This window comes from Pollachius pollachius (assembly GCF_949987615.1).
Source record: "Pollachius pollachius genome assembly, chromosome: 17".
NCBI classification, from domain to species: domain Eukaryota; kingdom Metazoa; phylum Chordata; class Actinopteri; order Gadiformes; family Gadidae; genus Pollachius; species Pollachius pollachius.
In genome coordinates this window covers 8197974-8224721 of record NC_136950.1, presented here as the reverse complement: position 1 = coordinate 8224721, position 26748 = coordinate 8197974, and the positions used below count along the sequence as shown (strand labels likewise).

At 45.8% G+C, this 26748-nt stretch overlaps 1 protein-coding gene across 1 annotated transcript in view; it reads right to left on the bottom strand.

The window, feature by feature from the left end:
- Window positions 1–26748, bottom strand: part of LOC307089072 (cadherin-7-like) — a gene marked incomplete at both ends in the record, with an annotated part of 87193 nt that overhangs the window by 7771 nt on the left and 52674 nt on the right. The window contains 7 exons of the mRNA XM_079755170.1: window positions 670–918; window positions 3234–3351; window positions 14362–14483; window positions 16894–17030; window positions 18762–19015; window positions 20636–20823; window positions 24179–24346. Of these exons, the coding sequence (XP_079611296.1) occupies window positions 670–918; window positions 3234–3351; window positions 14362–14483; window positions 16894–17030; window positions 18762–19015; window positions 20636–20823; window positions 24179–24346 (1236 nt within the window). The remainder of the gene's footprint in view (window positions 1–669; window positions 919–3233; window positions 3352–14361; window positions 14484–16893; window positions 17031–18761; window positions 19016–20635; window positions 20824–24178; window positions 24347–26748) is intronic.

Sequence of the window (26748 nt, the reverse complement as noted above, 5' to 3'; positions counted from 1 at the left end):
ATTATAGGTCATGACTTGGATATAAAAGTAAAATCTTGTCTTTTATGTATTTAGATTTCTTTAATGTTAACCTTAAACATTAGACCCTCAGCTTATTGACCTTTAACTGAAAGGTTAAAGGTCATGATTGAACCAATACAAACTGATATCTTGGCTTATCTTTTAATGAAGGTACATTTATTTCACTTTGCACTAAAGCGACACCCTTAAGTCGCATTAAGTTAAACCAGCAGCATGCAACTTTTCTACTCCAGCTTTAAAGTTTCACAAGAACAAAAAATTGCCATTCCTCCCAAAATAAGTTTAGTTTGGGATCTCACCAGGTAGAGTGTGTACCATTAAGGCCCAGTGCTTACAGCAGTGAACCGGGTTCGATTCCTTCCCATGATCCTTTGATGCATGTCCTCCCCTCTCCCCCTCCATACCTTCCTGTCTAACTCACTTCCTGTCTACACTCATGAATAAATAAAACGCAAAAACAAATCTTAAAAAAAGAAAAAGAACAGTGTGGTTCGGGTTAGATTCCTTCCCATGATCCTTTGCTGCATGACCTCCCCTCTCCCCCTCCATACCTTCCTGTCTAACTCACTGTATCTCCATGAATAATAAAATGAAGCACAGAACAGTTTGGTCGGGGTCTGCGTTTGCCCGGCGGCCAGGTGGACTTACTGAGCAGCGTGAGGATACACCCCAGGATGGCGAGCAGCGCGCCGGTGCTGAGCCCCGTGGCGGTGTAGGCCACGGCGCCGCAGGACATGGCCACGCCGTCGGCGTCGCAGTCGCACACCCGCAGCGCCAGCGTGTTCGTGCTGCTCAGAGCCGGGCTGCCGCTGTCCACGATGAGCACCGGCAGGCGGTACACCGGCTGCTCGCGCCGCCGGAACCCACCGCGCTTCGTCAAGATGGACGCCGTGTTGTCTGGATGTGGGGGGGGGGTCACAGCTTTAGTTTCGAGGGTTGTTTATTTGTATTTTTATACAAACACACTAGACAATAGTTGTATATATATTCGGAAGAAATTTGTATTTCTGTTGTCATATTTGTATTTCTATGCCAATATATCACAATATTGTGTTTCAATCCAACAGAAAATGGTACTATTTGTATTTCCTTGCAAGCATATATTACAATATTTGTATTTCTATCCAAAAGAATATCGTAATAATTCTATTTCTAAGCCTATATATATTACAATAATTGTATTTTCTATGCAAATTGATCCTGGGCTTTGTGAGGACCTCATCGCTGCGGGAGCGTGTGTGGATGACGGCTGGTTGGAGCAGCCTCACCTGGCCCAGTCCGACAGGACTCTGGAGCTGGGGGAGGATACACACCTGTTGCACATTGAGCAATCAGTGTGCCCACGTTAAACCAGCCATCCCCACACACACTCAGGTAGATCTCCTGTGTGGCAGTGGAGCACCATTGATGTGTTCATTACCTGCAAGCTTTACAATAAACCCAATTCAACATCCCTACCCTGTGTCATTTTTTGCCTGGAGGAGCCCAACAGGAGTCACCCAGGTGGAGTGTGGCAGCCCCTTAGGTGGCGTGTAGCATAGGCTTTTGTTACATTATCACTAATAATTGTTTAACATTTAGTAGACGCTTTGTTCCTAAGCAGTGGCATTTCCAAGCATTGGATAATCAGACCCAAAGGCTTTTGGCAGGGAGTCAAAGTCCCTACAAAATATACTCTGCTGCCCTGTTCTGAGGGGGCTTCGGGACAAAAGGGGAATCCCTCTTTCTCAGGATGGCTTTGAGAGCAATAAGTGCACTATCACGCAGAATGATACCTCGGAATGATTTCTGAGACTTTTTCATGTCTTCAAAAACTTTTCAAGTGTGTTCAGACATAAAAAAGTTCCAACCCAACAAAAGAAGGAGTGCCTGTCTTTTAAATAGGACGAAAGCATAAATTTAAAGCAAGGTTATGCAAATTTATGACAGTTTAATCACACATTTACAATCAGTTAAGTAACGGACTTCAGGATGTACTATTAGGATTTAAAGCCACTGCAGCTATGAATATAGATATGTGTGTGTGCAGTATTATCGATGGTATGTGCATTGTGTTGGCTGGTATTAGAGTGCTTGCTCAGGATTAACAGATGGTGTCATTAACACGACTCTTGGAACACACGCGCTCCTTCACGCTGCGCTCACAACCAACTGTTGATTCCTCCACCATTCTGTTTGATGAGGGGAAAGATTTTAATGTTTGGTCATGATCATGAATCATGATCGTGCCAGGAAGCGGATAGAAATGGAGGCAAAGGAGAGACCGAGCTGAAAACAGAACAGAGATGGAGGGCTGGCAAAACAAAAGGACTCCAGAAAATAAAAGCAGCTGTCAAAACGCAAATGAATCTCTCGCCACGAACGCACAAATATATATGTTTTTTCTTTCCAAAGATAAAAAATGTATTGACGGGTTGGATGTTTAAGTTTTTTTTAAATTAAGGACGAGACGATAGGAAAGATGGTGACACACCGAGAGAAACATGTCAGCAGAACGTGTAATGTAAGAGCTTCTGTTGCGTTTCAAAAATACAGAAACACACAACCTTGTGCCCTTTATTTGCAAGGAATGTGTTGTTCAGTACTCCTGTTATCAGCCCGGCACTGGGTGAACACCAAGCTGTAAATCATCACGCAACAAACAATGTCCGCTCAGTTTCTAAAGCAGGGGGCATAGTGTGTTATCTAATTCCTCTATTTATACTTTTGAATTTTGACTTGTTGCTCTATCACTTTGTAATCTTACTTTTTAATGATTCATTTCTTTAATCGTTTCACTGTAATTATAAGAAAATATCAAGAAGGAAAAATTTCTTGCATTGTTTTTTGCAAACAATTACTTTACTTAATGTCATCATATGTATTATCATATTAAATTACCTATATCGAATATATTTGAGTTTGTGTCCTACACGCATGAAGTGCTTCAGTCTAACATCTTGAAGTACTTATCTCAAATATATTAAATACGTTAAACCTTTTCTCCTCTGACAAAGCCAGATCAATTTTGTCTTCAAAATAAAGTTGTTAAAATGAAAATAAATCACAATGAGTAAAAATTCATACATTTACCTGAGAGTACATCAGCACAACAAAACACTGCCTTTGCACTGTTTCCAGATCAAGTGTTTTATTTCTTCGCAGGGTCCTGCGCAGTGTTGAAGTGTGTTTGTTTGGGTCAGGGGTGAGCTGAAGCCATCTGAGTGGGGTACCTTTGTTGTCGCGGAGGGTGAAGTTTAGGTTCCCCGCTACAGGCGAGGCCAGGGAGAAGTAGAAGCGGTGTCCACTTGGTGGCTCGTCCTTATCCACCGCGCTGATCGTCTGGATCAGCTGAGAACAAACAGAAGGACAAAAGAGTGAATTTAATTTAATCAATGTTGCTTTTTGTTTGCTGTTATCACTGCCTTCATAACACTCTGGCTAAACCCTGAGCAGTTCCTTCCCAGAGCAATGCATAGGATAAAGATACAAACAATATTTAAACTGTCGAGCTGCATCAGGTTTATTTATAAGACCCATTATCACAATTACAGTCGTGAGGAATGGAAACATTGCGGGTAAAAACATCTGACACAAGCCCAGAGAAAAGCCATACAAAGGCTAGCAACACGCTGCCAGATGGGGAGACATAATACGTAAGCAAATTAGCATGTAATTATATTTTAGACATATAATTAAAGCCACAACAAAAAAGAAAAAGTCTGCATTGTGGGTGGGAATTTGTTTCTCTCAAACCTGTTCTGTCGTTCTTATGCTGTACTTTGTAACAAAAACTTTGTCTTGGCGCTTGAGGAGTATTTGACTCTTCTGCGTCTGATTTATCAACAAGCTAGCACAGGTGTAAATCTCCCCTCTCGACGGTACGAGTGGAGTGACAACAAAACCAATATGGGGGGCTGATTTACAGAGGAGATTTGTGTCTTGGTGTTGCCGATAGTTTGCTGCCGCTCATCGCAGGAAGTAAGTGCTTACTTGGCAACGGCGACAATGCTGCTTTTTTATTGGTCGGCGGAAGACCCCCACAAATCTCCTGCTTACGACAGAGCCGTATGGAAGTAATTTTCAGAAAGCAAAACACGCCGTTACCTAAGTACTACCCCGCTATTTTGGCAGCCACACACAGAGCACCGTAACCTGAGAATAGTGTTATCGCTAAGAGATGTGACATATCTCTCTCTTAGTGGAATTCCTCCAGCTTTACATCCCCTAGCACAACCTCACCGTAATGACCGCTGCGAGGAGCAAATATCTTATAGTGCAATTCCTCCAGATGATAGATCTGACCTCACTGTGATGGCCATGTATGTGAAGAACACATATCTGTGGAATACCTACAGCCTCTGCCTATATCGCTGTGACGGCACGGCAGCCATTCGACGGCTGCGATGTTAAGATTAGACGGATATTGATTGGGGTCAAGTGCTGCTATGAATGGATCATTTACCCAGGTTAAAATGTGTTTATTAAACAGCCGCTCCTCCCTACCATACAGGCACATGAACACAGCCTTAATGATGAGAGCGGATCTCTCCTTGAAGCAGTGTGGACAAGCTGCGATCTCAGTGAGGTAAATAAACACAAGCTGTCTGTCCCGCCTTTTCTTTTCATGCCCAGAAGGCAAAAAAGACCACAAGGCCTTTGGTCTTTACTTAGACAGGGAAAGGCCTACCGACTTTGCACAGAGCGCCACGATATCGATCAAAAAACCGCCGGTGATAAAACGAAAAACCAAACAAAGAATCATTCTTATTTCTATGTGGTTAAAAAGTGAAATGCGACACGATTCCTCCCAGACGTTCTTCTGTTCCCTGAGAGGTACAGAGCTAAGCGTTAGCACGCTGGGCGTGCGCAGCTTGTTAGCGCACCACAGCGCTAGGCTAGGCTATGCTACGTGGCGGCAGGGGTTGGTGGGGAAGAAGGGGGTGCTGATGTTTCTTTCGGGGAGGGGCGAGAACAGAGTACAGAGGTGATATATCTGCACTGCCGCCGCGCGCGCCATATGGGTGAGGATTGATAGGCGAGGGGAGCACCTTCAAAGTGGGTGTTACAGCCCTGATGTCCTCGCGCTTCGAGATCAATCAAGACAAATCTCTTTTCAAGCCACCAGACGGAAAAAAAATGAAAGACAACAAACAAACAAAGAAAAGGAAAACCGCTATTATAATGTGAGAATTAACACACATACGCACGCACGCAAGCACGCACGCACGCACGCACGCACGCATGCACGTGCGTTAATCCAGAAGCTTCTCTTAAGACGATACTTCACGCTAAATTATCACTTATTTTTAACCTCTTTAGCGCCAGCGTGTTTCGCGCTTTCTTTTTTTCCCCGACACAAAGCCAGATGGAAGAACAAAAAAAGACTGGGATGAGGGAAAGCGCCAGCGATCCATCGGCATGGAAACCCTGTTGATCAGCTGTCGCCCGCGTTTAGCAGTCGCTGTTTACAAGCTGTCAGGTATTAGGACGCCGAGTAGGTGGGAAGCGCGTCCTACCAATTATCAAAACGGGCAGACACAGAGAATATTCATGCATATTTTACTCCCCATCACTCGCGGCAAGAATTGGAAATAGTTTCACTTTTCAAAAAAAGAAAAAAATGACAATAATAATTAAAATGGAAAAAGATGTCTGCATGCTTATGTCGGTGGTCACTTATTATTCCAGGGCAGGTCGAAATTTACATCTCTTAAGTTTCTAATTTGTTTGAAAGGTTACCAGTCTCACGTTCATCTGTTTGTCTGTCTGTCTGTCTGTCTGTCTGTCTGTCTGTCTGTCTGTCTGTCTGTCTGTCTGTCTGTCTGTCGGTGTTTTTGTGGATACATAGGTCTGTGTGTCTGTATCTTTCTAGGTATACCTGTTTTCCTGTACGTCTGCATCTATCTGTCTTATTGTAAATCTGTCTGTCTGTTTGGGTGCATCTGTTGGAGTCTGTAGTCTGTAGCTGTCTGTGGGTATCTGTCAGTCTCTAGGCTTACATGTCTGTCTGTCTGTCCTTGGGAACATCTGTCATTCTGCTGTATCTGTCTGCACGTAGGTATATTTGCCTGTCAACTAAGTCTGTCTGTCTGTCTGTCTCCAGGTATATCTGTCTCTGTCTGTCAGTCTGTCTGTCTCTCTCTATGTTTCTCTGTCTCTCTGTCTGTGGGTATATGTTTCTCTCTGTGTGTAGGTATATCTGTCAGTGGGTTTATCTGTCTCTCTGTCTGTGGGTATATCTGGCTCTGTCTGTGAGAATGTCTGTCTGAGGGTATATCTGTCTCTCTCTGTGTTTGTCTGCCTCTCTTTCTGTCAGTATATCTGTCAGTCCGTCTAGGTCTGTCTGTCTGTCTGTCTGTCTGTCTGTAGTTATATCTGTTTCTCTTTCATGAATAATCAGCAGCAGGTTATTCACCAGTAGAGTTTATAGTCTCCAGTACAGCAGCGGGTATGTGTGTGTGCGTGTGCGTTTGTGTGTGTGTGTGTGTGTGTGTGTGTGTGTGTGCAGTGCCTCATAGTCGACTGATCCAGGCAACTAGATTCTCCTCCCGTCCTTATACAACTCCCCCGCCCCCCCCCCCGATTCATCCCCCCACCCCCCCTCCCCGACTCTGATGGAGATGTGCTCCCTGGCCATCACGGCGACGACCGTGATGACAATGACGCTGAAGGTGAATCTTATAAAGTATTTGCACCGCCACCCCAGCCCACCCCATCCACCTGACGCACTGATGTCTCTGGAATATTTGCAGATGGATCTGAGAGCCTATCATGTTTTTTATCTCTCTCTCTCTCTCTCTCTCTCTCTCTCTCCCTCTCTCTCTCTCTCTCTCCCTCTCCCTCTCGTTCCCTCTCTCTCTCTCTCTCCCCCTCTCCCTCTCTCTCTCTTTCCCTCTCTCTCTCTCTCTCTCTCTCTCTCTCTCTCCCCCCTCTCTCTCTCAGCTCCGTGCTGCGGGGTTAGAGCAGTGTAAATCAGGCTTAAATCAAACACTTTGTAATGTATAATGCCTTTCATTTCTGTGGCTGTGATGCGCGACGCGGCCCGAAGGCCTTCACAGGGAAATTCTCTAATGGGTTGCGAGACGAGAAGTGAGGAGAGGAGAGGGGAGGGGAGGGAGGGAAGAGAGGGAGGAGAGGAGACGAGAGGGAGGAGGGGAAATGGGGGGAGGGAGGAGAGGAGAAGAGAGAAGAGGAGAGGGAGGGGGGGGGGGAAGGGAGGGAGGAGATGGAAGGGAGGAAGAGAGGAGAGGAGACGAGAGAGAGGGGGGAGGGAGGGAGGAGATGGAGAGGAGGGAGGGAGGGAGGGAGGGGATGGAGGGGAGGAAGAGAGGAGAGGAGACGAGAGAGAGGGGGGAGGGAGGGAGGAGATGGAGAGGAGGGAGGGAGGGAGGGAGGGAGGGGATGGAGGGGAGGAAGAGAGGAGACAGGACACGGAGACAGACATAAATTCCGAGGGAAAGACATTAACGGCAGCGACGGAGCGGTTTGCGTCGCGGCGAGAGAGAGACGATTCCTAATAAATCAAAGTTCCCGCTTTTTTTGTGTTTGCACGCACCGCTGTGTGTTGGATGAAAGGGAGCGCATACGGGCGCTGTTCACGGGTCCTTTGTATCGTGCGTGTACACATGTACACACGCACGCAGGCGCACATGCACGCACATGCGCACACACTGAAGTGCGTACACAACTTGATAATGCTACACTTGTGAAGGCATTGCTTTTCCGTTTAGAACTTGCATATTTCATAGATCATGAGCAGAATTTTATTATTTTATGCATTTTGGCTCTTAAAACCCTTTGGATATGTAATATATTTTGGTGATGATGAATAGAGTCTGATAATCAACACACTTGATGAATGAATTCAAATTCGAGAGAGAGAGAGAGAGAGAGAGAGAGAGGGAGAGTACCACTATCTGGATAGTGGAAGATGAGGTTGAAAATGCTAATTGTTAGAGAAGGAACTGGGAAATAGTGGAAAGGTCAAAGTTGAGATGTGACTCTAGTCTATGAAGAGAGAACGTTACATGGCCCTAAACGTTGTAAACTGGCCGTATGGACATATATGCATGTCAAAACGCGCTCTACGGTTATCAAGGTCTGTTCCGTACATGCTGTACAATAATCAATTATCTGCTTTTACATACAGAACGTGCTTCAGTCCTAATGGAAGTAATGAAAAGGTTCAAAATAGAAATCATTTGCAAGTTAAACACTTTCAGACTAGTTCTGATACTCTTCTATATACATATTACCGCAGTTGGTAATACGTCCCCTGCTCTCTGATAGAGCTGGCCACCGTCATCCCTATCGACCAATCAGAAGGCACTAAACCAAAAAAGTATGGGCTAACTTTTTTTTATCATGTATTCATATTAGGATTCATATTATTCCTGTTATTCTATAGAGTTATTGAACAACTGTCGCAGTATCGCTGAGGCGCGGCCCGCGTGTCAGCTAGCGGTGGTGCCCGGCGTCGACTCTGCTTCCCCTCTCTATAAATACGTCCTGTTGACAGGTGAGAGGCGACAGCTGTCACCCAGGGGTGGCGGAGTGGCGGGAGGACCTTCCTCACCCGTGTGACTGATGACATCAACACCCCAAACAACACCCTGATCAGTATCACACACCCCTCCTCGCCCTCACCCGTCATCGCCGGTGGCAACATCAGCATCCGCAATCATCTTTTCTTTTTTTTTTTTTTTTACATGCTTACAACTATCAAACCACACACACACACACACACACACACACACACACCCAGACCACCCCTCCACGACCTCCAGCTCCTCTGGCTTATCCAATCGGCTTGCGAGCTAAGTCGACTGCCCCCGCCCCTCAACAGACACTTCCAACGGCCCACTTTCCAGACCTCGTGAGGGAATGGAGGATGCGAATATACACCTGCCCCGTAGCGAGATTCGCCCTGTCCGGGGTGACCCTGTGCTTCACTGAGCTTCAGGAAACGGAGAGAGGCTCTTTTGTTTATTCCTATTTATGCGCCGCATGCAGCTGTGTGTCTTTCTCCGTCACACGCCTCCCCACATCTTCACAGAAAACTGATAATTGGGACACCATACTGGGGTTGACACCTCTTTATTTTTGTTCCTTTTAGATGTATTGTTTTGTGAATAATATTGATAGGGGGGAAGGTTGTGTGACTCGCAGCTGAAAGGTTGTGAGTTCGATTCCCAAACGTCCACAGCCTCTAGCCATCCTTGAGCAAGATCCTATCATCTTTGATCACACTAATGCTCTTTGATGACACGGATCTAAAGGTAGAATTATCCAAATCGAATGTATAACTTTACTTTATAATGAATGAAGGTGTCTGCTATTTGACTAAATAGTAAAAAGATCTGATGATGAGAATGTTGTTTCCACGGCGATTGTAGCCTACGACCTGTTCTGATATGCTTTTTTATGCCCGTGCTGTTTGAACTAAAATCTACTAAAAAGAAAAAAACTAAAGCTAAAAAGTGTTTACCATTTCGGTCCCTTCTTCTATACTCTGAAACTAACAAAATGTCAAGTGGGGCCACAACTAAAAAGGAGGTTGTAACGGGGGTGGTGGAGAAGGTGGCGTCTGTAAATTGAAACACTTCTCCTAGGAAATTCACATCAAGGAAAAGGATAGGTGTGTGTCTAGGTGTGTTTGTTAGTTTTTCAAGTTTATTTTAATCATCAGTGCATTAGAAGTAGAGGTATCTGTGAATGTGCCTGTGTTTGTCTGTGTGTGTGTGCCTGTGTTTGTTTGTGTGTGTGTGTGTGTGTGTTTGGAGAAGTAATTGGGATGGTTGAGTGAGTCAACTCATATTTGTAAAGGTGACAGCTTGAACACACACACTGTGACAAACACCTCCCACTGGCCCGATGGGTCGCAATATCAATTAAACACAAGACAATCTCTCTCTCTTTCTCTCTCTCTCTCTCTCTCTCTCTGCCCCTAATTGGCTAAGAGGGCCGACAACTTAGTCCAACGACATGCTTCCTGTTAATCTGCATAGAGAAGACACACACACATACACACAGTCTACATACACCATACACACACACACACACACACACACACACAATCACATTCTACATACACCAGACACACACTCACACACACTCTACATATACCAGATACACACACACACACACTCTACATACACCAGACACACACACATACATACACACACAGATACAGACACACACACACACACACACACACACATACACATGCAGGCATAGACAGGGACACACACACTTACACTTACTCTGAATACACACACACACACAAATAACCACACACCACACTCCACCACTTAACACCACACCACTTTACACACACACAACCTGCGTCTGTAATTATCTCATCTCTTGTCGTCGCTGTGCGCCGTGAGACCACCGGGTGCAACCACACCGGTGGGCGGGCGTGCGACCTGAGCTTCCTCACGAAGCTCACAGAGAGAGAGAGAGGTAAAGAGACATAAAGAGCCAGAGAGCGAGATACTCCCAGTGAGAGGAGAGGCAGTCGCTGGAACGGCCTGTTGTTTCATTTCCCAGCCCCCCGAGGCAGAGAGATGAACACAGGAAACATTTTAATTAGGAGGAGGAGGAAGGGGGAGGAGGAGAACGAGGAAGAGGCAGAGGAAGAGGAGGAGGAAGGGCTAGAATGAGGAGGAGGAGGAGCGTGAGGGGAGGAAGAGGAAGGGGAGGAGTAGGAGAAACTGGAGGAGGAGGAGGTGGCAGGGCGAGGGCGATGATGAGGAGTGTGGGAGAAGGCAAAGGAAGGGGAGGAGGAGGAGGACACGGAGGAAGAGAACGATGAAGGGGAGGAGTGATGAGGAGTATTGGGCTGACGGGTAACGATAACCCCTGTCTGCAGACTATCACATGTAGCCGAAAAGGCCTCCCTTGTTGCAATAAAAACAGTGTTTTTGGTATTCTACTTATTCAATTGTCAGCCATTTTGTTTCCCGGTCGCTGTGGGAAGTGCCCGCTGGGGACTGGTGAGTGGTGGAACATTTTTTGGTGTGTGTTTGTTCATCACTTCATTACGTGTCTTCCATGTCCTCAACAACAACAGCGCATAGCAAGAAAGTCAGTTGAAAAGTAGACTCTGACAATGTGATACTGTGTGTTTGGAACTATTTTGAAGTGAAATAAATTACAAAATGAAAAGAGTGAATGAAAAATCTACTCAGGCACAACAGATCTTTCCAAAGATATATATTTCGCAAACACACACACACACACACACACACACACACACACACACACACACACACACACACACGCACTCGCACACACAACTAATGGTGGATTGGTGGACACCCATTTGACCTGAACAGGAAGTGAATTGAATTCCAGCATGACATTAGAAGTACAGTGCAAATGGACTGTTTGTGTTTGTTTGTCTGTGTGATTATGTGTGTGTGTGTGTGTGTGTGTGTTTGTGTGTGTGTGTGAGTTTCTGTGTGAATATCTATGAGTGGGTTTGATTAAATGTGTGTGCGAGGTGTGTGTGGATGCATGTGTGTGAAGGTACACACTGTCTGTTTGGGTTTGGGCATTTATAAGAACACAACAAAAGCAGCCAATCAGAATCCACCAACCACCAACAACAACATCCACAACAACAACAACCACAACAGCGGCTCTTTCCACGGCTCAGCACCCTGGGGAAGCTAACCGTTGCGGCTAGCTGGTCCTGAGCAGACCATCCGTCTGGCTTGGCAGAGTAATTACACCACGGCAGCCACCTCGCCTAGCTGATGTTGGCGGTGGCAGCGGCCCTGGCCAGGGCCCCGTGGCCCCACAGGCGGGTCGGGGCAGCGATGGGCTAGCCCGGGTCGCTTGGTCCTAGCGTCGTCTCATCCATGGTCTCGTTAGGTTTGATTTATCAACCGCCGTAGCGAGAGGGAAAAGAGACAGAGGAAGCAGGAAGCGGCCTGTCCGGGCGGTTATCGACAGAGGATTTGGATAAATACTAGAGCCGCTCTCTGGCGATGGACTCGGGGGGATCATTGGTTTTACATGGAAATGCACCAATTCAGCCGACAAAGGATCTAGTGGTTCATTTGTGTTCGCTAGCCGACGTTATGTAAAATGTCATCTGAAAGTCCACTAAAAATCACAGAGTGAAAAATAAATAAAAAGCAACTGAAAAGACAATCTCGCTTTATTGATCTTCTGGGTCTTCATTCTGACCCAAATCGAATGATTCAAAGAAATAAACGTGTAAAGTTGAGGCATAAAGAAAACATTATTAGGAGCGGGTATATCCACAACTCAGAAGAGGAGAGCCGTTAATGGCAGTACAGAAAGAACATATCCTCTACGATGCAATAACAACACAGACACACACACACACACACACACACACACACACACACACACACACACACACACACACACACACACACACACACACACACACACACACACACACACACACAACATACTGGTACTGTTTACAAATAAAATCATTTGCTATTCTTGTACACCTTCATGTGCGCGCCCTGACAAACAAGGCAGAAGTATGAATGCAAATAGCGTATTTAAAAGGGCCTAATAGCCACATATAGCCAAGGTAGCACCATCCCTCTCTCTGATCAATTGTACTTATTCAGTTGTGCCACCGCGCTCCTGCTCCCCTTGCCTCTGATTGCATTTTCCAAATGCCAAGAACAGACAAATCACCGCGGCAGACTCACAAGTCATTTAGCAACAATGAGGCCAAATGCTAAACACGAAACGCAAGGAGAATTCAACGCACAGATGTAGTGCTGCAAACCGCCCCCACCCTCACCCCCCAACCCGCTGCAACAGAGTCCCCGCAATCAGGTGCTTCACGATGTAGTGCAAAACCCCTCGTCTAACCGCACCAGGCCCGGAGACTCAAGTGTGAGACTTAGGTGTGAGGCGCACAGACGCGCGGCTCACCCACGCCAGCCAAACCTCCCAGTCTGTGAGGTTCTGTGGTTTGTTTGGTTTGTTCATTAACAATCCTCCAGACTCGAACCACACTCAAGACTAAAGTGGTAGACAAAAGGGTGAGGCATGCACGCGCCAAGTCACCCACGCTAGCATTTTTGTACAAGTGTGTGTGTGATCGCTTTTTTTCCTGACATTTTGGGGACGTTAAGTTATGTGCTTCTGAGTTGCATGGAAGTCACCCACAGCAACACGTTGCTACAAGAGTGTGATATCATGTTTTTTTAGAGTTCAACCACACCAGACTAAAGAGTGGCACATAAAGTTTGAGACACACAACTCACCCACATCAATATATTGCACAAGAGTGTCTGAAATTATAGCTGGATTTGATGACTTTGTCAGGACATTATTGCAGGGAGTCTAATTACACCAGACTCAAGAGTGAGCTACTAAGAGTGAGACATACATGTCTCCACCACCAACAGTTAGTACCAGATGATAGTGACACAGTTAGTTTGGCTGACCTTGTGAGGCCATTATGGCAGAGCTCAACCACACCAGACTAAAGAGTGACACCTAAAGAGTGAGACACACAACTCACCCACATCAACATATCACCATATTGCACATATAGACAGCATTGCAGGAAGTCTATCCCCACCAGCCTCAGGAGTGAGCCACTAAGAGTGAGACATACCCGTGGATGATGTGATGCAGTTGGTTGGGCTGACCTTGTGAGGACCAGAGTAGCGGGTCTCTGGCTAATGCGCGGTGTCACCTGCTCAACCCTAACAGTCACGCCTCACTCCAGTGCAACAGTCACTCTCCCCGGAGGGAGCTGCTAGCTCTGAGAAGCCGGTGCTTTGGACAATTGTTCCGAGCCGTGACAGAGAAAGACTTTGAATGGCTTTCAGAGACAGGGAGATTGCCTTGGTGTGTCTGGTTTTAAAATGAGTGCAGAGACGCGGAGAGGGAAAGAGAGGGCAAAAGGAAAAACGATAGGGAGTGTGTGTCAGTGAAGAAGAGAGATTGAACCACCCACAAATGTATGTGTGTGTGTGTATGTGTGTGAGAGAAAGAAGGACGTACTATGTGTGCGAAAGATGTATATATATATAGAGAGAGTATATTATATATATGTGTGTGGTTGTGTGTGTGTGTGCAAGTGTGAAATAGTGTTTGTGTGGTTGTGTATGTGAGAGAGAAGGCTAAAGCTAGACACAGTGTCTGTGTGTGTGTGTGTGTGTGTGTGTGTGTGTGTGTGTGTGTGTGTGTGTGTGTGTGTGTGTGTGTGTGTGTGTGTGTGTGTGTGTGTGTGTGTGTGTGTGTGTGTGTGGGTGGTTGTTTCCAGGTGTGTGATTGTGTGTGTGTGCGGGTGTGTGTGTGTGTGTGTATGTATGTGTGTTTTTGTGTGTGTGTCCGCCCTCCTACCTGTCCAGGCATGGCGTTCTCACACAGCAGGGTCTCGTAGTCGATGGCGAAGACGGGCGCGTTGTCGTTGATGTCCAGCACGGTGATCAGGGCAATGCCTTTACCTATCTGGGTGGGATCCTCTGGAACATAGAACATAGAGTCAGAGATAGAGAGAGACATAGAGTGACACCGAAACAGAGAGAGAGTTTTGTTGGCTGCTCCTCAGCCTCAGAGCTTCTCCTGGGCTCAACCCTTGCTCCCGCCTGCCTTGAAGAAATCTTCTGACATTTCACATCTTTATTAATACGTTTTCTGTCCTCCCTGCGACCCGTATTTGTCCAAAAAAAAAAAGGGGTTTTTCAAAGATAAAATGCAACAAAAAGGTTTTTAGAAAGTACAGAAAGTACTTTTTTTTTTGTACAAAACGCCAAAATTTGAACATTCTCCAAACCTCAACGCCTCAAGACTTCTGACTTCTGTGTACACCGTCAGTGAAGACATTGGATTTGCCTCCTGGATTTGAATATAAACTTAGGCTAATAAACGGTACCTCTGGTACAGCACTTACAACAACCTTTCCTAGTGATGGATGATCGTGAGGAGGAAGAAAACATCAAGAAACTATTCTCACGATGAGGGCTTCATGCATTGTGTGCATACAACACATGATGGATATAGATTATAGATCTTGATCTAGATGATAGTTGAGCATTGCGTAGCATCAGCAGAAAAGTGAGAGACTATAGATCCAGATGTTCTACAATCTAAAACATCTGGATCTATAGTCTCTCACTGTAAGACATTCTTGATGTCAAAATGGGGTCACAGCCCAAATAAGGTTGGGAACCACTGTTCTAGATGATATCTGAGCGTTGTGTATCATCAGCCGAACAGTCAGAGACTATAGATCTAGACGTTCTAGATGATAGCTGAGTATTGTGTAGCATCAGTAAAAAAGAGAGAGACTATATATATATATATATATATGTTCTAGATGATTTCTGAGCGTTGCGTAGCATCAGCAGACCAGTGAGAGACTATAGATCCAGACGTTCTAGATGATATCTGAGCGTTGCGTAGCATCAGCAGAACAGTGAGAGACAATAGATCCAGACGTTCTAGATGATATCTGAGCGTTGCGTAGCTCATAGACCTCATGCGTAGCGTCAGTAGACCGGGGAGAGGCAGAGGATGAGGCCTCCTTGTCTTTGCAGCCGAGCAGCAAGTAGTGCGCGGAGCGGGGAGCTGTCTTACTCAGCAGCTAGCAGCGAGGGCAGGGGGGGGCCTGGAGGTCGGGGCGTCCGGCCCGCGCCTGAGTTAACATTCCCTGACAGTCTCGCCGCGACCCCCACCGCGACCCCCCACCGCGGCTCAGCCCTCTAATGCTCACATGATGGCCGGCTGTGTGCGTGTGTGGGTGTATGTGTGTCTACCTATATAGGGTGTGTTAGTGTGTAGCTATTTGTGTATGCGTGTCCCTCCCAGTGTTTGTGCTTGTCTATATTACAGTTATGTGTGCGCTCGTGTGTAAGAGCATCTGCTTTTTGCCGACGTTGCTTTTTTTTGTTTAGCGTGTGCATCTCTATTTTGGTATATTTGTGGTTTTGTGTGTATTTGTGGATGTGTGTCGGTTAGTGTGTGTAAACCCGTGTGAATTTGTGGTTTTGTGTGTATTGTGTATGCGTGTGTGTTGGTTAATGTGTGTGTAACTGTGTGTGTGTGTGTGTGTGTATCTGCGTTTTAGTGTGATTGTGTGTGTGTGTGTGTGTATGTGTGTGTGTGTGTGTGCTTGTGTGTGTGAATCAGAGCTTCTGTTGTGCTGATAGTGACTCATATGGCCCAGCAGAGAGAGAAAGAGTAGACAACTCAGAATTAGATACAAACCACATCTATGATCATCCAGCTCCATGATCAGTTGCTTCTGTCAGTTTATTTTATCAGACTGGACAGTCACAGCTCATTTGGGATGAATTTGAGCCTCATTGGCTGTCGTTTAATGTGCTGGTAGAGGTGGGGTTGTAAATTGACTAAATGCGCAAACTCTCTTTGATTTGCGTTGGGATTCTGACATTTTGCTCAGCTGTGTTGTATTTAGCAAGCCTCAATGTTCTGATTACTTGACGCTTACTGTGGAGCTAATATGTTTATTTGGTTTGAATGGAGTCATTGGAAAGTGATTCATGACGAAACAGTTGGGAGGTTAAAAAAATTGTCAATCCCACTACTTAGTTCGGTTCTAATGCTTTTTTGGGTAGTTTACTTCGAGGAGGGCTACTTTTACTTATGTATTATTTCATCCAAATTTCGGAATCGTGAACTCTTCAAGCAACAGAGAATGCTTTCTAACACAAACAACAGGCCGTTCCAGGTGAACGATTCCGCTCCGGTCAATTTCAGTTTTAGTTTCACTTTCTCTTTTAAAGTCTTAAGGTTTTAACAACAAGGACAGTGAAAGCAACATGCAGTTGAACCGGTGGACGGGACGGGGCACGGTGGCGGCTCTCCCTGAGCTAAGCGTGGCCATGGCTCAGCGGCGGCGGCGGTACTTACGGCTCTCGATGGCGAGCAGTGTGAGGTTGTGGACGGAGTTGGCCTCGCGGTCCAGCGGCTTGGCCGTGCTGATGACCCCGCTGAGGGCGTCGACGTTGAAGAACCGCTCCAGGTCCGTGTTCCTGTCGATGGAGTACCTGGACACACACACACACACACACACACACACACACACACACACACACACACACACACACACACACACTCAGGGTTTGGTTTTAGACCACCAAAGGGGATTTCACTGTTTACTTTTCCAAACGCAATATCGTTAGTCATCGTTATATCTCGTAGGCCAATTGTCTTTTATCCAGAGCCTCTGACAACACCTTGAATGCATGTGGGTGGCTCCGAGTGGGAATCGATCCCCTAACCCCGGCAGAGTTAATGCCTTGCTCTAGCAGTTGAGCTAGACTGAGGCTCTTATCATGTTTGACTTTGATCAAATCTGTTGTTATCTGCAGCCAGTTCATTATAGATAGATGCCGCACTGTCCCTGAAACATCGATAATAATTATTTTTGTTATTAACCATCATAATGCCAATAACAACCGTCCTCATCGTCGTCGTAGTATACAAAATGATAAAGGCGATTTATTTCTCATTAACATCGGAGCTCTACCAAAACATGAGGAATTATCGTTATTTAATTCAGAGGAAAAAAACTAAACTTGGCTGTCCGGTAATGGCCCAGACAGACCAAGGCATTTTTAATTTACACTGCAACTCGTATTACTACAGAAAAAAAACGAAAACCTTGATTAGTCCGACATCCAACGTATATTACTGCAATGTAATTTGACTCTTTGATTGCGTTTGTTCCACAATATTTCTAATTTCAACCGACGTCTCGTAATATATCGACATCGCCCGATCGCCATCGCAATCACAAAAAAGAGGCAATTTACACCAACAATGCTGCAGTAATTACATTTTCTGATTAAGATTACCAACAACCCTGACAGAGCCACGGCCGCCATACAGTACTCATTTAATTAATAATAACACATCGAGATGGGATTTGGATGCGACGCACCACAGATTGGCTCTGTGCGTGCGTCTTAAGTCATAAATGCCAGGGCCGGTGTTTGTGAGGGGCAGGGCCTCCCAAGGGGGAAGGGGGGCCCCTGCTCTTGTTCAAGATGGCCTTTCACTTGTGCTAACGCGGCGCTCCTTGGCCCCGCGGTCGCCATCTGCCAGGGGCCGTAGTGTCTCGCCGCCACACAGGGCCTGGCTCCGAGAGCCCGCAGATTCTTTACAGATAATGTGGAGTGGCTGAAGGCGCCGGTTCCCTGTTTAGCATACACACACACACACACACACACACACACACACACACACACACACACACGCGTAGTCTGACCTCTCCTCGGGGTTCTTTTGTTTCCTGGCTTCTGCTTTGAGTTTTACATTAGAGTTTAAATTTGTCTGTGTAACGCAGAGAACACTCGCGAGAGCTTAAGCTGTCGAGCTCTATCCCCAGTGAGGGTGACTTTGATTTTACTACTGAGAAGCATTCAGCCACAATAAGGCACGCTGTAGTCTTGGATACTTGTTTAACCGTAATGATCGCATCTGGGAGATTTTGGCGTAATAATAACTGGTGAAGGATTAAATAGGCTATAAACGTCTGATAAAAAAGCGTTTAACTCCAATAATCTGGATTTCCCCTAAAATATTACCAGTGACGATTTCATGGCTTACAGTTATAGCTAGTTAGCTGTAGGTTGTTTATAGTTAGCAAGCTAATATTAAAACGTTCTTTTGATTCAAACAAAATCCCACTTCAAGGTGAGCTTTGTGGAAGGTGGCGTATGATTAAAGTTAGTCAGCTGAAACGAAATGTAATCATTAAAAACAAACTTTATTACCGTATGCCGCTGTTTGTGGAGTCAGGGTCGTGTGCTGAGACTCTTCCAATGGACGTTCCCATCCTGGCGTCCTCCGACACCACCATCTTGAGGAGCGCAGTGGAGAAGACGGGTGGCTCGTTGACGTCCTCCACCGTCAACTTGACGACGGCCAAGTCGCTAAACGGGCCAACACTCAAGAAGTTGGAGTCGATGTTTCGGTTTGTCGCCTCGATTCTAAGGGAAAAACTGCTTTTTGTCTCGAAGTCCAGAGGCTAGCAACGACAAAGAAACAAAAAGAGAGAGAAAACATTTTTACAAAACAAAGAAGGTCGTTTTTATACTCTTTCACAATGTGGCAGGCGTTTCAAATGTGTTTTGAACATGGACACTTATAATATAACACCACAAAATTGTGTGAGGCTTTTCATATTCCACATCACTAATTATAAAGCTTATTCACAAACAACGGTACTAAAAATATACAAAGTTGCCTTGGGTCGTTACCATGGGGATAACCCTTCATCTCTTCTCAGCGCAAAATGCATTGTTTTAAATATCATCGTGTTCCAATTGGAGCTGAAACAAGGGATTCACCTCCACATTAAAGACAGGTGGAGGACGTTCATCAATCAAAAGCGTTTGACCTTCCAAAAAAAAAATCTTTCTTTGGAGGTGCAGCCTCAATAGCTTCTCCGTCGATGGCAGTGAATACAAAACAGCCGAGATATGGATAGGTGCGAAATTCCCCCTGACCTCCTGACAAAGCAGGAAATTAAAAGTAATGAAGAACACAGGTTCTAAAGACTGGCCATAATGCTGCTCAACATGGGGCCCTAACACACTCTTTCATAATGCTCCTTCAAATCGATTTTTCCGCACCTTGAAAAGCGTTATTATTTGTTCTGAGAGCGGCACCAATCAACCCTGATAAGACATTCAGAAATGATTGCTTCTTCACAGGAATGTGGTGGTGTTCCCTGGCCTCCCACTGCACCCTATAATACAGCGTCCTGCTACATCCTCACACTCGCTTGATGCGTCCATTGTCGTCCGGGCTCTTATAGGTCCTTGTCGTATCTCGCGAAAACAAACAAAAGATCAAATTCTGCCATCTGACAAGCATGGCCATTGGCCAACAATGGATTTCTCTCTAACAAAGGACAAGAGCCATATCTCTATTGGCCCCTGAGACACTTTAATGCTCTTGAACAAAAGAACATATATATATATATATAATAACAGCACTTTGCCCATAGCCCTGTTCAACCTCTCCTGAAATAGAAGACCTTCTATTCCAGTTCATGGTTTACCTGGGCGGGGTCTGTTGGTTTTGGTCTGCTGCTATTTAGCAGACGCTTTTATCAAATGCCACTTTGTCTTTTCCAGACAAATTTAATTAATGAGCAGGCAGAGTTTAGGGCAGCCTGCGCCACAATGCCTCACCCAGATAGGCTCCAGACATCGAGGGTTCGAACCCAGGACCTCTCAGCTTGGACTTAAATATCCTAGATCCTACAGGGAGAACCTGTGTGTCTGTTGATTTCCACGGTACCAATCTTGCTCAAGGACGGGGTGGCTTTAGACACTGGGGATTTAACCCAGATCCTCTTATTGCTACACATGAGTGGGCCGTAGTGGGGTGCCTTTGTTTTGCCTTACTGCTGTACCTTTAACAGGACGAAGAGTTTCAATTTGGGAAAAGGGGTTAAGGTTTGGGGTCATTCCTATTCGGGGTGAATGAGTCCCGTAGCGTGGGGTGCGTTTGATTGTCGTACTGCTGTACCATCAATAGGATGAAGAGTTTATGTTTGGATTAAAGGGTTGGGGTTCAGGGTTATTCCTGTTCGGGGTGAATGAGGGCTGTAGAGTGCGGGGTGCGTTTGTTTCGTTACCTTCAGCAGCACTATGACCCCCTCCTGGGTCTCCTCATCGGTGGAGATGTTGAACACCCCGAGGTGGTCTCCGTCCATCAGGCGGTAGTCCATCTCTGCGTTGGGGCCGACATCTGCATCCGCCGCCTTCACCCGCGCCACCACCGAGCGCACAGGAAGTGACTCCAGCACAGTGTTCTGGTAGTTCTCTATGGGAACAGGAAGTACAGCGAGACCGGATGGTGATTCATTTTGACAAAATAAAAGTAGTCGCCAATAATATCAATTATACATATTAATGATACAAACTATATAATAATGTTATAATATTGTTATGATAGTTCATGATTATTATCGTCGCACATTTCATCCATAATCATTATAACTTTATTTTTTGAGCCCTTACTAACACAAGCATCTAATTCGCACTATAAAAACAGGATTATGCAAGATCGAATGTATCATAACAAAGAAGAAGTATAATTGATCTAGCTAATGCAATTACAAAGAAAGAAAAACGTCATTTGAATTCGATACTCAATGACCGATGGAAAGGCAGGTTATTTCATATCGAAAGCAACGTAAAGACATCACCTTGGAGCAGCCAAGATGCGTAATAAGCCACATGTTTTTAATATCCTCGCGCGTCTGGGTGATAAATTCACGTAACAACAGGCAGAGCTGGGAACAGATGTGAGAGGAGTGCTAATGTTGTAGATGGCTCTGACAGCGGCAAACAGCCATTAGACATGACGCAGAGACTTGATTTACGCGAAGACGGAAGCGGTCACAACCCACTTGGTTATCTTATCATGTACTTATGTTTAATTTATGAGCGAGGGGGACATAACCGGGACAAAACAAACCTTTGAGTAATTACAATTAAACCTGCACCGTGTATCGTTGATAATGCCGGAGCCGCGTGTTGACATTCAATCTCTCTGAAAAAAGGCTGAGAGGAATTCAGAAGCGGGGAAACAAAGTCTGCTCTGAGAAATAGTGTAAAGAGGGTAAAAACTGCCAGATGCAAGTGATTTTTCTTTTTCACTGAATAACTTATCGAGCTTGAGTTTCCCGATCAAAACTCTGCTCCTGGACATGTGAGGTTTCCCAAACACTTGGTTTAAATCCCACGAGCAAATAATCTTCTAACAGTTTTGGAATCCTGTACCTCTGTTTAATTATGTATGAACGCGTTTCTTTTATCTTGGCGCTTTCTTTCATTCCTTTTGGAGAGACAAGTTTTCATCTCTTTATCGTTCACATGAAATGGGTTTAAATTATCTGTTGAGGTTCTGCCATTAGTCTCGAGATCCAAGAGATAGATGCTCTTCCACCTACTGGACTCTGTCTGAGGATTGACCCCCGTATCCTCCACACCAGGCTTTAAAGAAACCCCCCAATTCCCCCGGAGGCGAAGCACTTTCCAGGAAGAAAATGGCTGCCCCAAAATTCTATTACTCAGATAAAAAAAAGAACCTTCCAAAAAACCTTCCATCCATTGTGTACCGCCAGGCTTTTTGTCTGGTTAAACCCGGAGGATTTAAAAGAAGCAGTATTAAGGGGAATAAAAGGAATAGAATCATATTCATAATCATAATCTGCGCAATCACCATGGCGTGAGCTCATTACCAGACCTTTCCTGTTTCCCTCTCGCTCTCTCCCCCCCCCCCCCCCTCTCTCGTTCTCTCCCTTGCCCCGATGACTATGCCGCCGCCACTGCCGTGGCCAAATGCTAATCTGCCCCGACATTGTTTGCTGCCGTGTAATCTTTGTAATGGCTTTTTAATTTGCCATGGAATAGAGCCTCTTTACAAGACCGAAAAAAAACCTCGGCTTTGCGCTGCCCTCCTCCCCTCCCTCCTCTTCCTCCCTCCTCTTCCTCCTTCCCTCGTCTTCCTCTTGTGGACGTGTCACACGTCCAACACTCCCGCCAGCGCTCGGCACCCCCTGCTCCCCCTCCGTGACCCCCCATCACTCCCTCACTCCGAGGGTAAAGCGTTTTCGCCCGGTTTGTTGTTGGAAACCTTTCACCTATTCCCCCCCCACCCCCCCTCCCTACTCTCCCTACTCTCCCTACTCTCCCTCACCCCTGAGGGGAGTGCCAAATTGACTGGACTCCGGCGGCGGGGGGGGGTGTGTGCACCTTCGGACCACGCGCCGCACGCCACCCCGGTCCGAGCTGTCACCGGCGTTCCTGGCGCTCCGGGGTTATGGCGGGAAGAAGCCAACGACACTCCTTTGAATCGCAGCGGGCCTGAAGCCATTAGCTGTGGAATGGGCTGACAACCCAAAGAGAGGGGATGGAAAAGGAAAACGGCGGGTTGATTGATCCCGGGGTGGAGGTCTGAGAACGAGCACTCAGCTCTGATGAAGAGGAGGAGGAGGGGCGGGAGGAGGAGGAGGGGGGGGGGGGGGGGCGGGGGACGACAGCACAGGAACTCCTGAGGAGGGGAGAGGTATTGAGATGCAGAGAGGGAAAGCGGGGCTGTGTTGCTTTCTACTTGGCAGCCAATCCAGATTGGATGAGGTAACGAGTGTTATTAGAGGGTTTGAATGGAGCAAGGGGGGGAGGGAGGGAGGGAAGGAGAGAGAGAGAGAGAGAGAGAGAGAGAGAGAGAGAGAGAGAGAGAGAGAGAGAGAGAGAGAGAGAGAGAGAGAGAGAGAGAGAGAGAGAGAGAGAGAGAGAGAGAGAGAGAGAGAGAGAGAGAGAGAGAGAGAGAGAGAGAGAAGGTGTATTGTTGATCAACGAGAGAGAGAGAGGGGAGATAGTATATGGTTGGAGAGAGAGATAGCCTGGGAGGTATATTGATGGGAGAAAAAGAGAGAGAGAGAGAGGATTTATCGGTTATAGAAAGAGAGAGATAGGATTAGTAGCAGTGTCAGAGAGAGAATAGATTGGTCAGAGAGAGAGAGAGATGGATACAGAGTGATTTGATTATGTTTCATAAACAAGGTTTCATAACCTTGCTGCTGTAATTTGTGGGTTACGTTCAGCGAGATATTGCCGGTGTTTGTCTTTAAAGGTTTCAACCTAAAAGATAAGCCATCAACCTTTCTACAACAAACATTCTTTAATGATTAGTTTAATCGCTGCGAGTCCTATCTCACATTTGTTTTCCTGCTTTGGAATTATTGATGAAGATTATTGATTGTATTTTTATTTCTTTATTTCATTTTGAGTATGAAATGATCTTTAGGGCATCTGCCTCATCAGAAATGCATCCTGAGTTGATCTGACAATAACCACATTCGTACGAGTCCATCGCTAATGTGAAACTTAGAAAGTAAGTTTTTAAATATACCATTTAATATTGGTGTTTTTCAGTGCTACGCTACTCATGCTATTAGAGGCTACTCTGTGGCACCCCATGCTATGCTGCGCCACGAACTGCTTTGCATCAATATTGGATATAAATTATAAAAATCGCAATACACTCATAATTCAAACATTGCTATGGTACGCAATGCATAAGCAATAAAGACACGCTATTAAATCCACACCACTCATTGCTATGCTAGGCCACTCTGAGCCATGATGGGGGGGGGGGGGTTGGTTCTTACTGTGGGTGAAGCGCGGGGGGTTGTCGTTGACGTCCGTGAGGGTGACAGTGACGGAGGTGGTCCCAGAGAGACCCCCCATCTGGCCCACCATGTCCTTAGCCTGGATGACCAGCACATACTGGTCCCTGGTCTCCCGGTCCATGTTGGGCAGGGCGGTCCGGATGATGCCTGGGGAGGGGGAGTGATGGACAGGAGGGGAGGAGGTAGAGGGAGAGAGGAGAAGAGGGGAGGATGAGGAGGGAGGGAAAGACAAAAGAGGGAGAGGGAGAGACAGGAGAGATAGGGGATGTAGGAGACAGGGGGAGAAAACGATAGATGAGAGAGAGAGAGAGAGAGAGAGAGGGGTCAGGAGGCAGAGTGAGAGGGAAAAGAGGAATACAACATTACGTACTCGCATCTCATCCATGCATACATACAATGCATACATACAATGCGGTGAGGGCCGCCCTCCAGTTTGCTCTGAGATGTTTGCTCTCCTGTCACCCAGAATGGTCTCTGGAGTGAGAGGTTTGACTACAGAGAACATTGGTCTCGACGTCGGAGCGGGGCGCACGCAGCGAGCCGTGAGGTGACAGCCCAGCACACGGCTCTCACACCCCCCCGTCACCGTTGATCTGCTCCAGGGCGACGACAGAGTGGCAGCGTACCTCATGCACGCCGCGCCTCCCAGGGGAACGCCCTAGGGAACCAGGTTGGCGGCAAAGCACGCCCGCAGCAATAGCACTTCAGCGAAGTGAGGCAGGCCCAGGCTTGATAGAGGTTATTTACCTGGTGGGCGTTCTGGTGAGTTGGGTGCGGAAACCTTGTAGAATCTTCCGGAAAACCGATAGAAAGCTCAGTGGAAATGTTTTCTCAAGGCCAGGTGGGTAGGTGGCATGAAGAGACAAAAAATGATCTTGTCGAGATGTCACGGTTTCCTCAAAGATTCAACAAGCTTTCCTCCCCTGACTAAAACCAACCAGAATGGCCTCAAGGTGAACAGGGTCTATTAACTAAGGTGAATAAAGTGCCGGCGACTTAGAAACTCTTTCCCTGGGACAAAGGCGCTAATCTGATTAAACCGACGGAAAATGAATACAACAATTAACGTGACACGTTCAAATCAGTTGGAGGCAATCAGCGTTTGTGTTCAAAGTTAATGACTTTTCCCTTGCAACGCAGTTCACTTATTAGAATCCACTCTACACCGAGTGTTCCAGACCACGGAAGATTAAATATCTTAACAAAGCAGAGGCAACGCAACTCTGTATGCGATAATGTAATAGCTATAATCATTTCTGGGATCGTTTCAGATGCACTGGAATCTGTGATGGGATACGGTTCTAAATACATCATTTAGTGTATTATAAATATTCTGGCTGATGGGAACACAAAGATATGGGAGCGGTATAAAGTGGCTAGGGTGCGATACTCTCTCCCTGAAAGTTACTGGGTTCGATCCCCAAGGATCTGTAGACTAACCTGTAGTCCTCCTTGCCTCTCACCCCTTGCTGCTCCTTAATGACACGTATCTGAACTTGCTGTAAGTCACATTGGATAAAAGTGTCAGATGAATAGTAAAATAAAAAATGAACAGGGGAATTTTTCTTGTGACCGAAGAAAAACTGATTGTGTTGGCTCTGTCTCTCGAGGAAACCTTTCTGTAGACGTCTAACAAATGCTGTTGTTCTTGGCAGGAACATTGCTGTGACACATTAAGTGACAACCAATCAAATTGACAGGATGGAATATTAAAGCCTCCTAGTCTACTGCTGTGACATGAAAGGCTTTTTGGACGATGCAAGCACTCCAATTAAATTCCAATTTGATTGTTTGATTATTTTCAAATTTCATTCATCCTGATTATTTTATATTTTTATAGTTTATTTTCAGAATATATTTGATTAATAATAAATTCTAATTTGATTCAATACAGTGACGATACTATACCGATTAAATTCTGTTCAGCTAAGATTATTTTCCAATAAAATCCAATTCAGATTAATTTCGGTTCTTGTAGTTTCTATTCCAATTCGGTAAAAAAAAATTAATAATCAGATTTGAACAGAAGATTTCATTCAGATTAGATTAAATTCAGATCAGATTCTATTCAGATAAATGTCCTTTCAGATTAGATTCCATTACGATCAGATTCCAGTTTGACGAGGGGAATCTGGAATGTTGGAGGAGTCTGTGAAGATCTTAGAATCTCTTAGAACAGTCAGATGGTGTACTAGTGAATCCCCCCCCCGCCTTCCGCCCCCCTGTGTAAAAACACTCTCGCACTCCAGTAGACATTCTAGATAATTCCACAGTAGCTGTGATCAAAAACGTCTGGTCCACTTTGTAATTGTTGTGTCCAGCACAGTTTGGCCAGACGCACACATTTATCATACCTCAAAATGTAATAATTATATTTCTGATTTGCCCAGCTCTCTTTTATTCCCCCCAGACTCTCTGGTTGTTGAGTGTCTGTTTATATTGGATCTACCCTAACGAAAATGCGAAAAACAACTCGCAGGACGAAAGCCCTAAGCGAACATCCGTAGGAGATAAAGACTCGAGATGAGCTGCCCATGAAGGCGACTGCG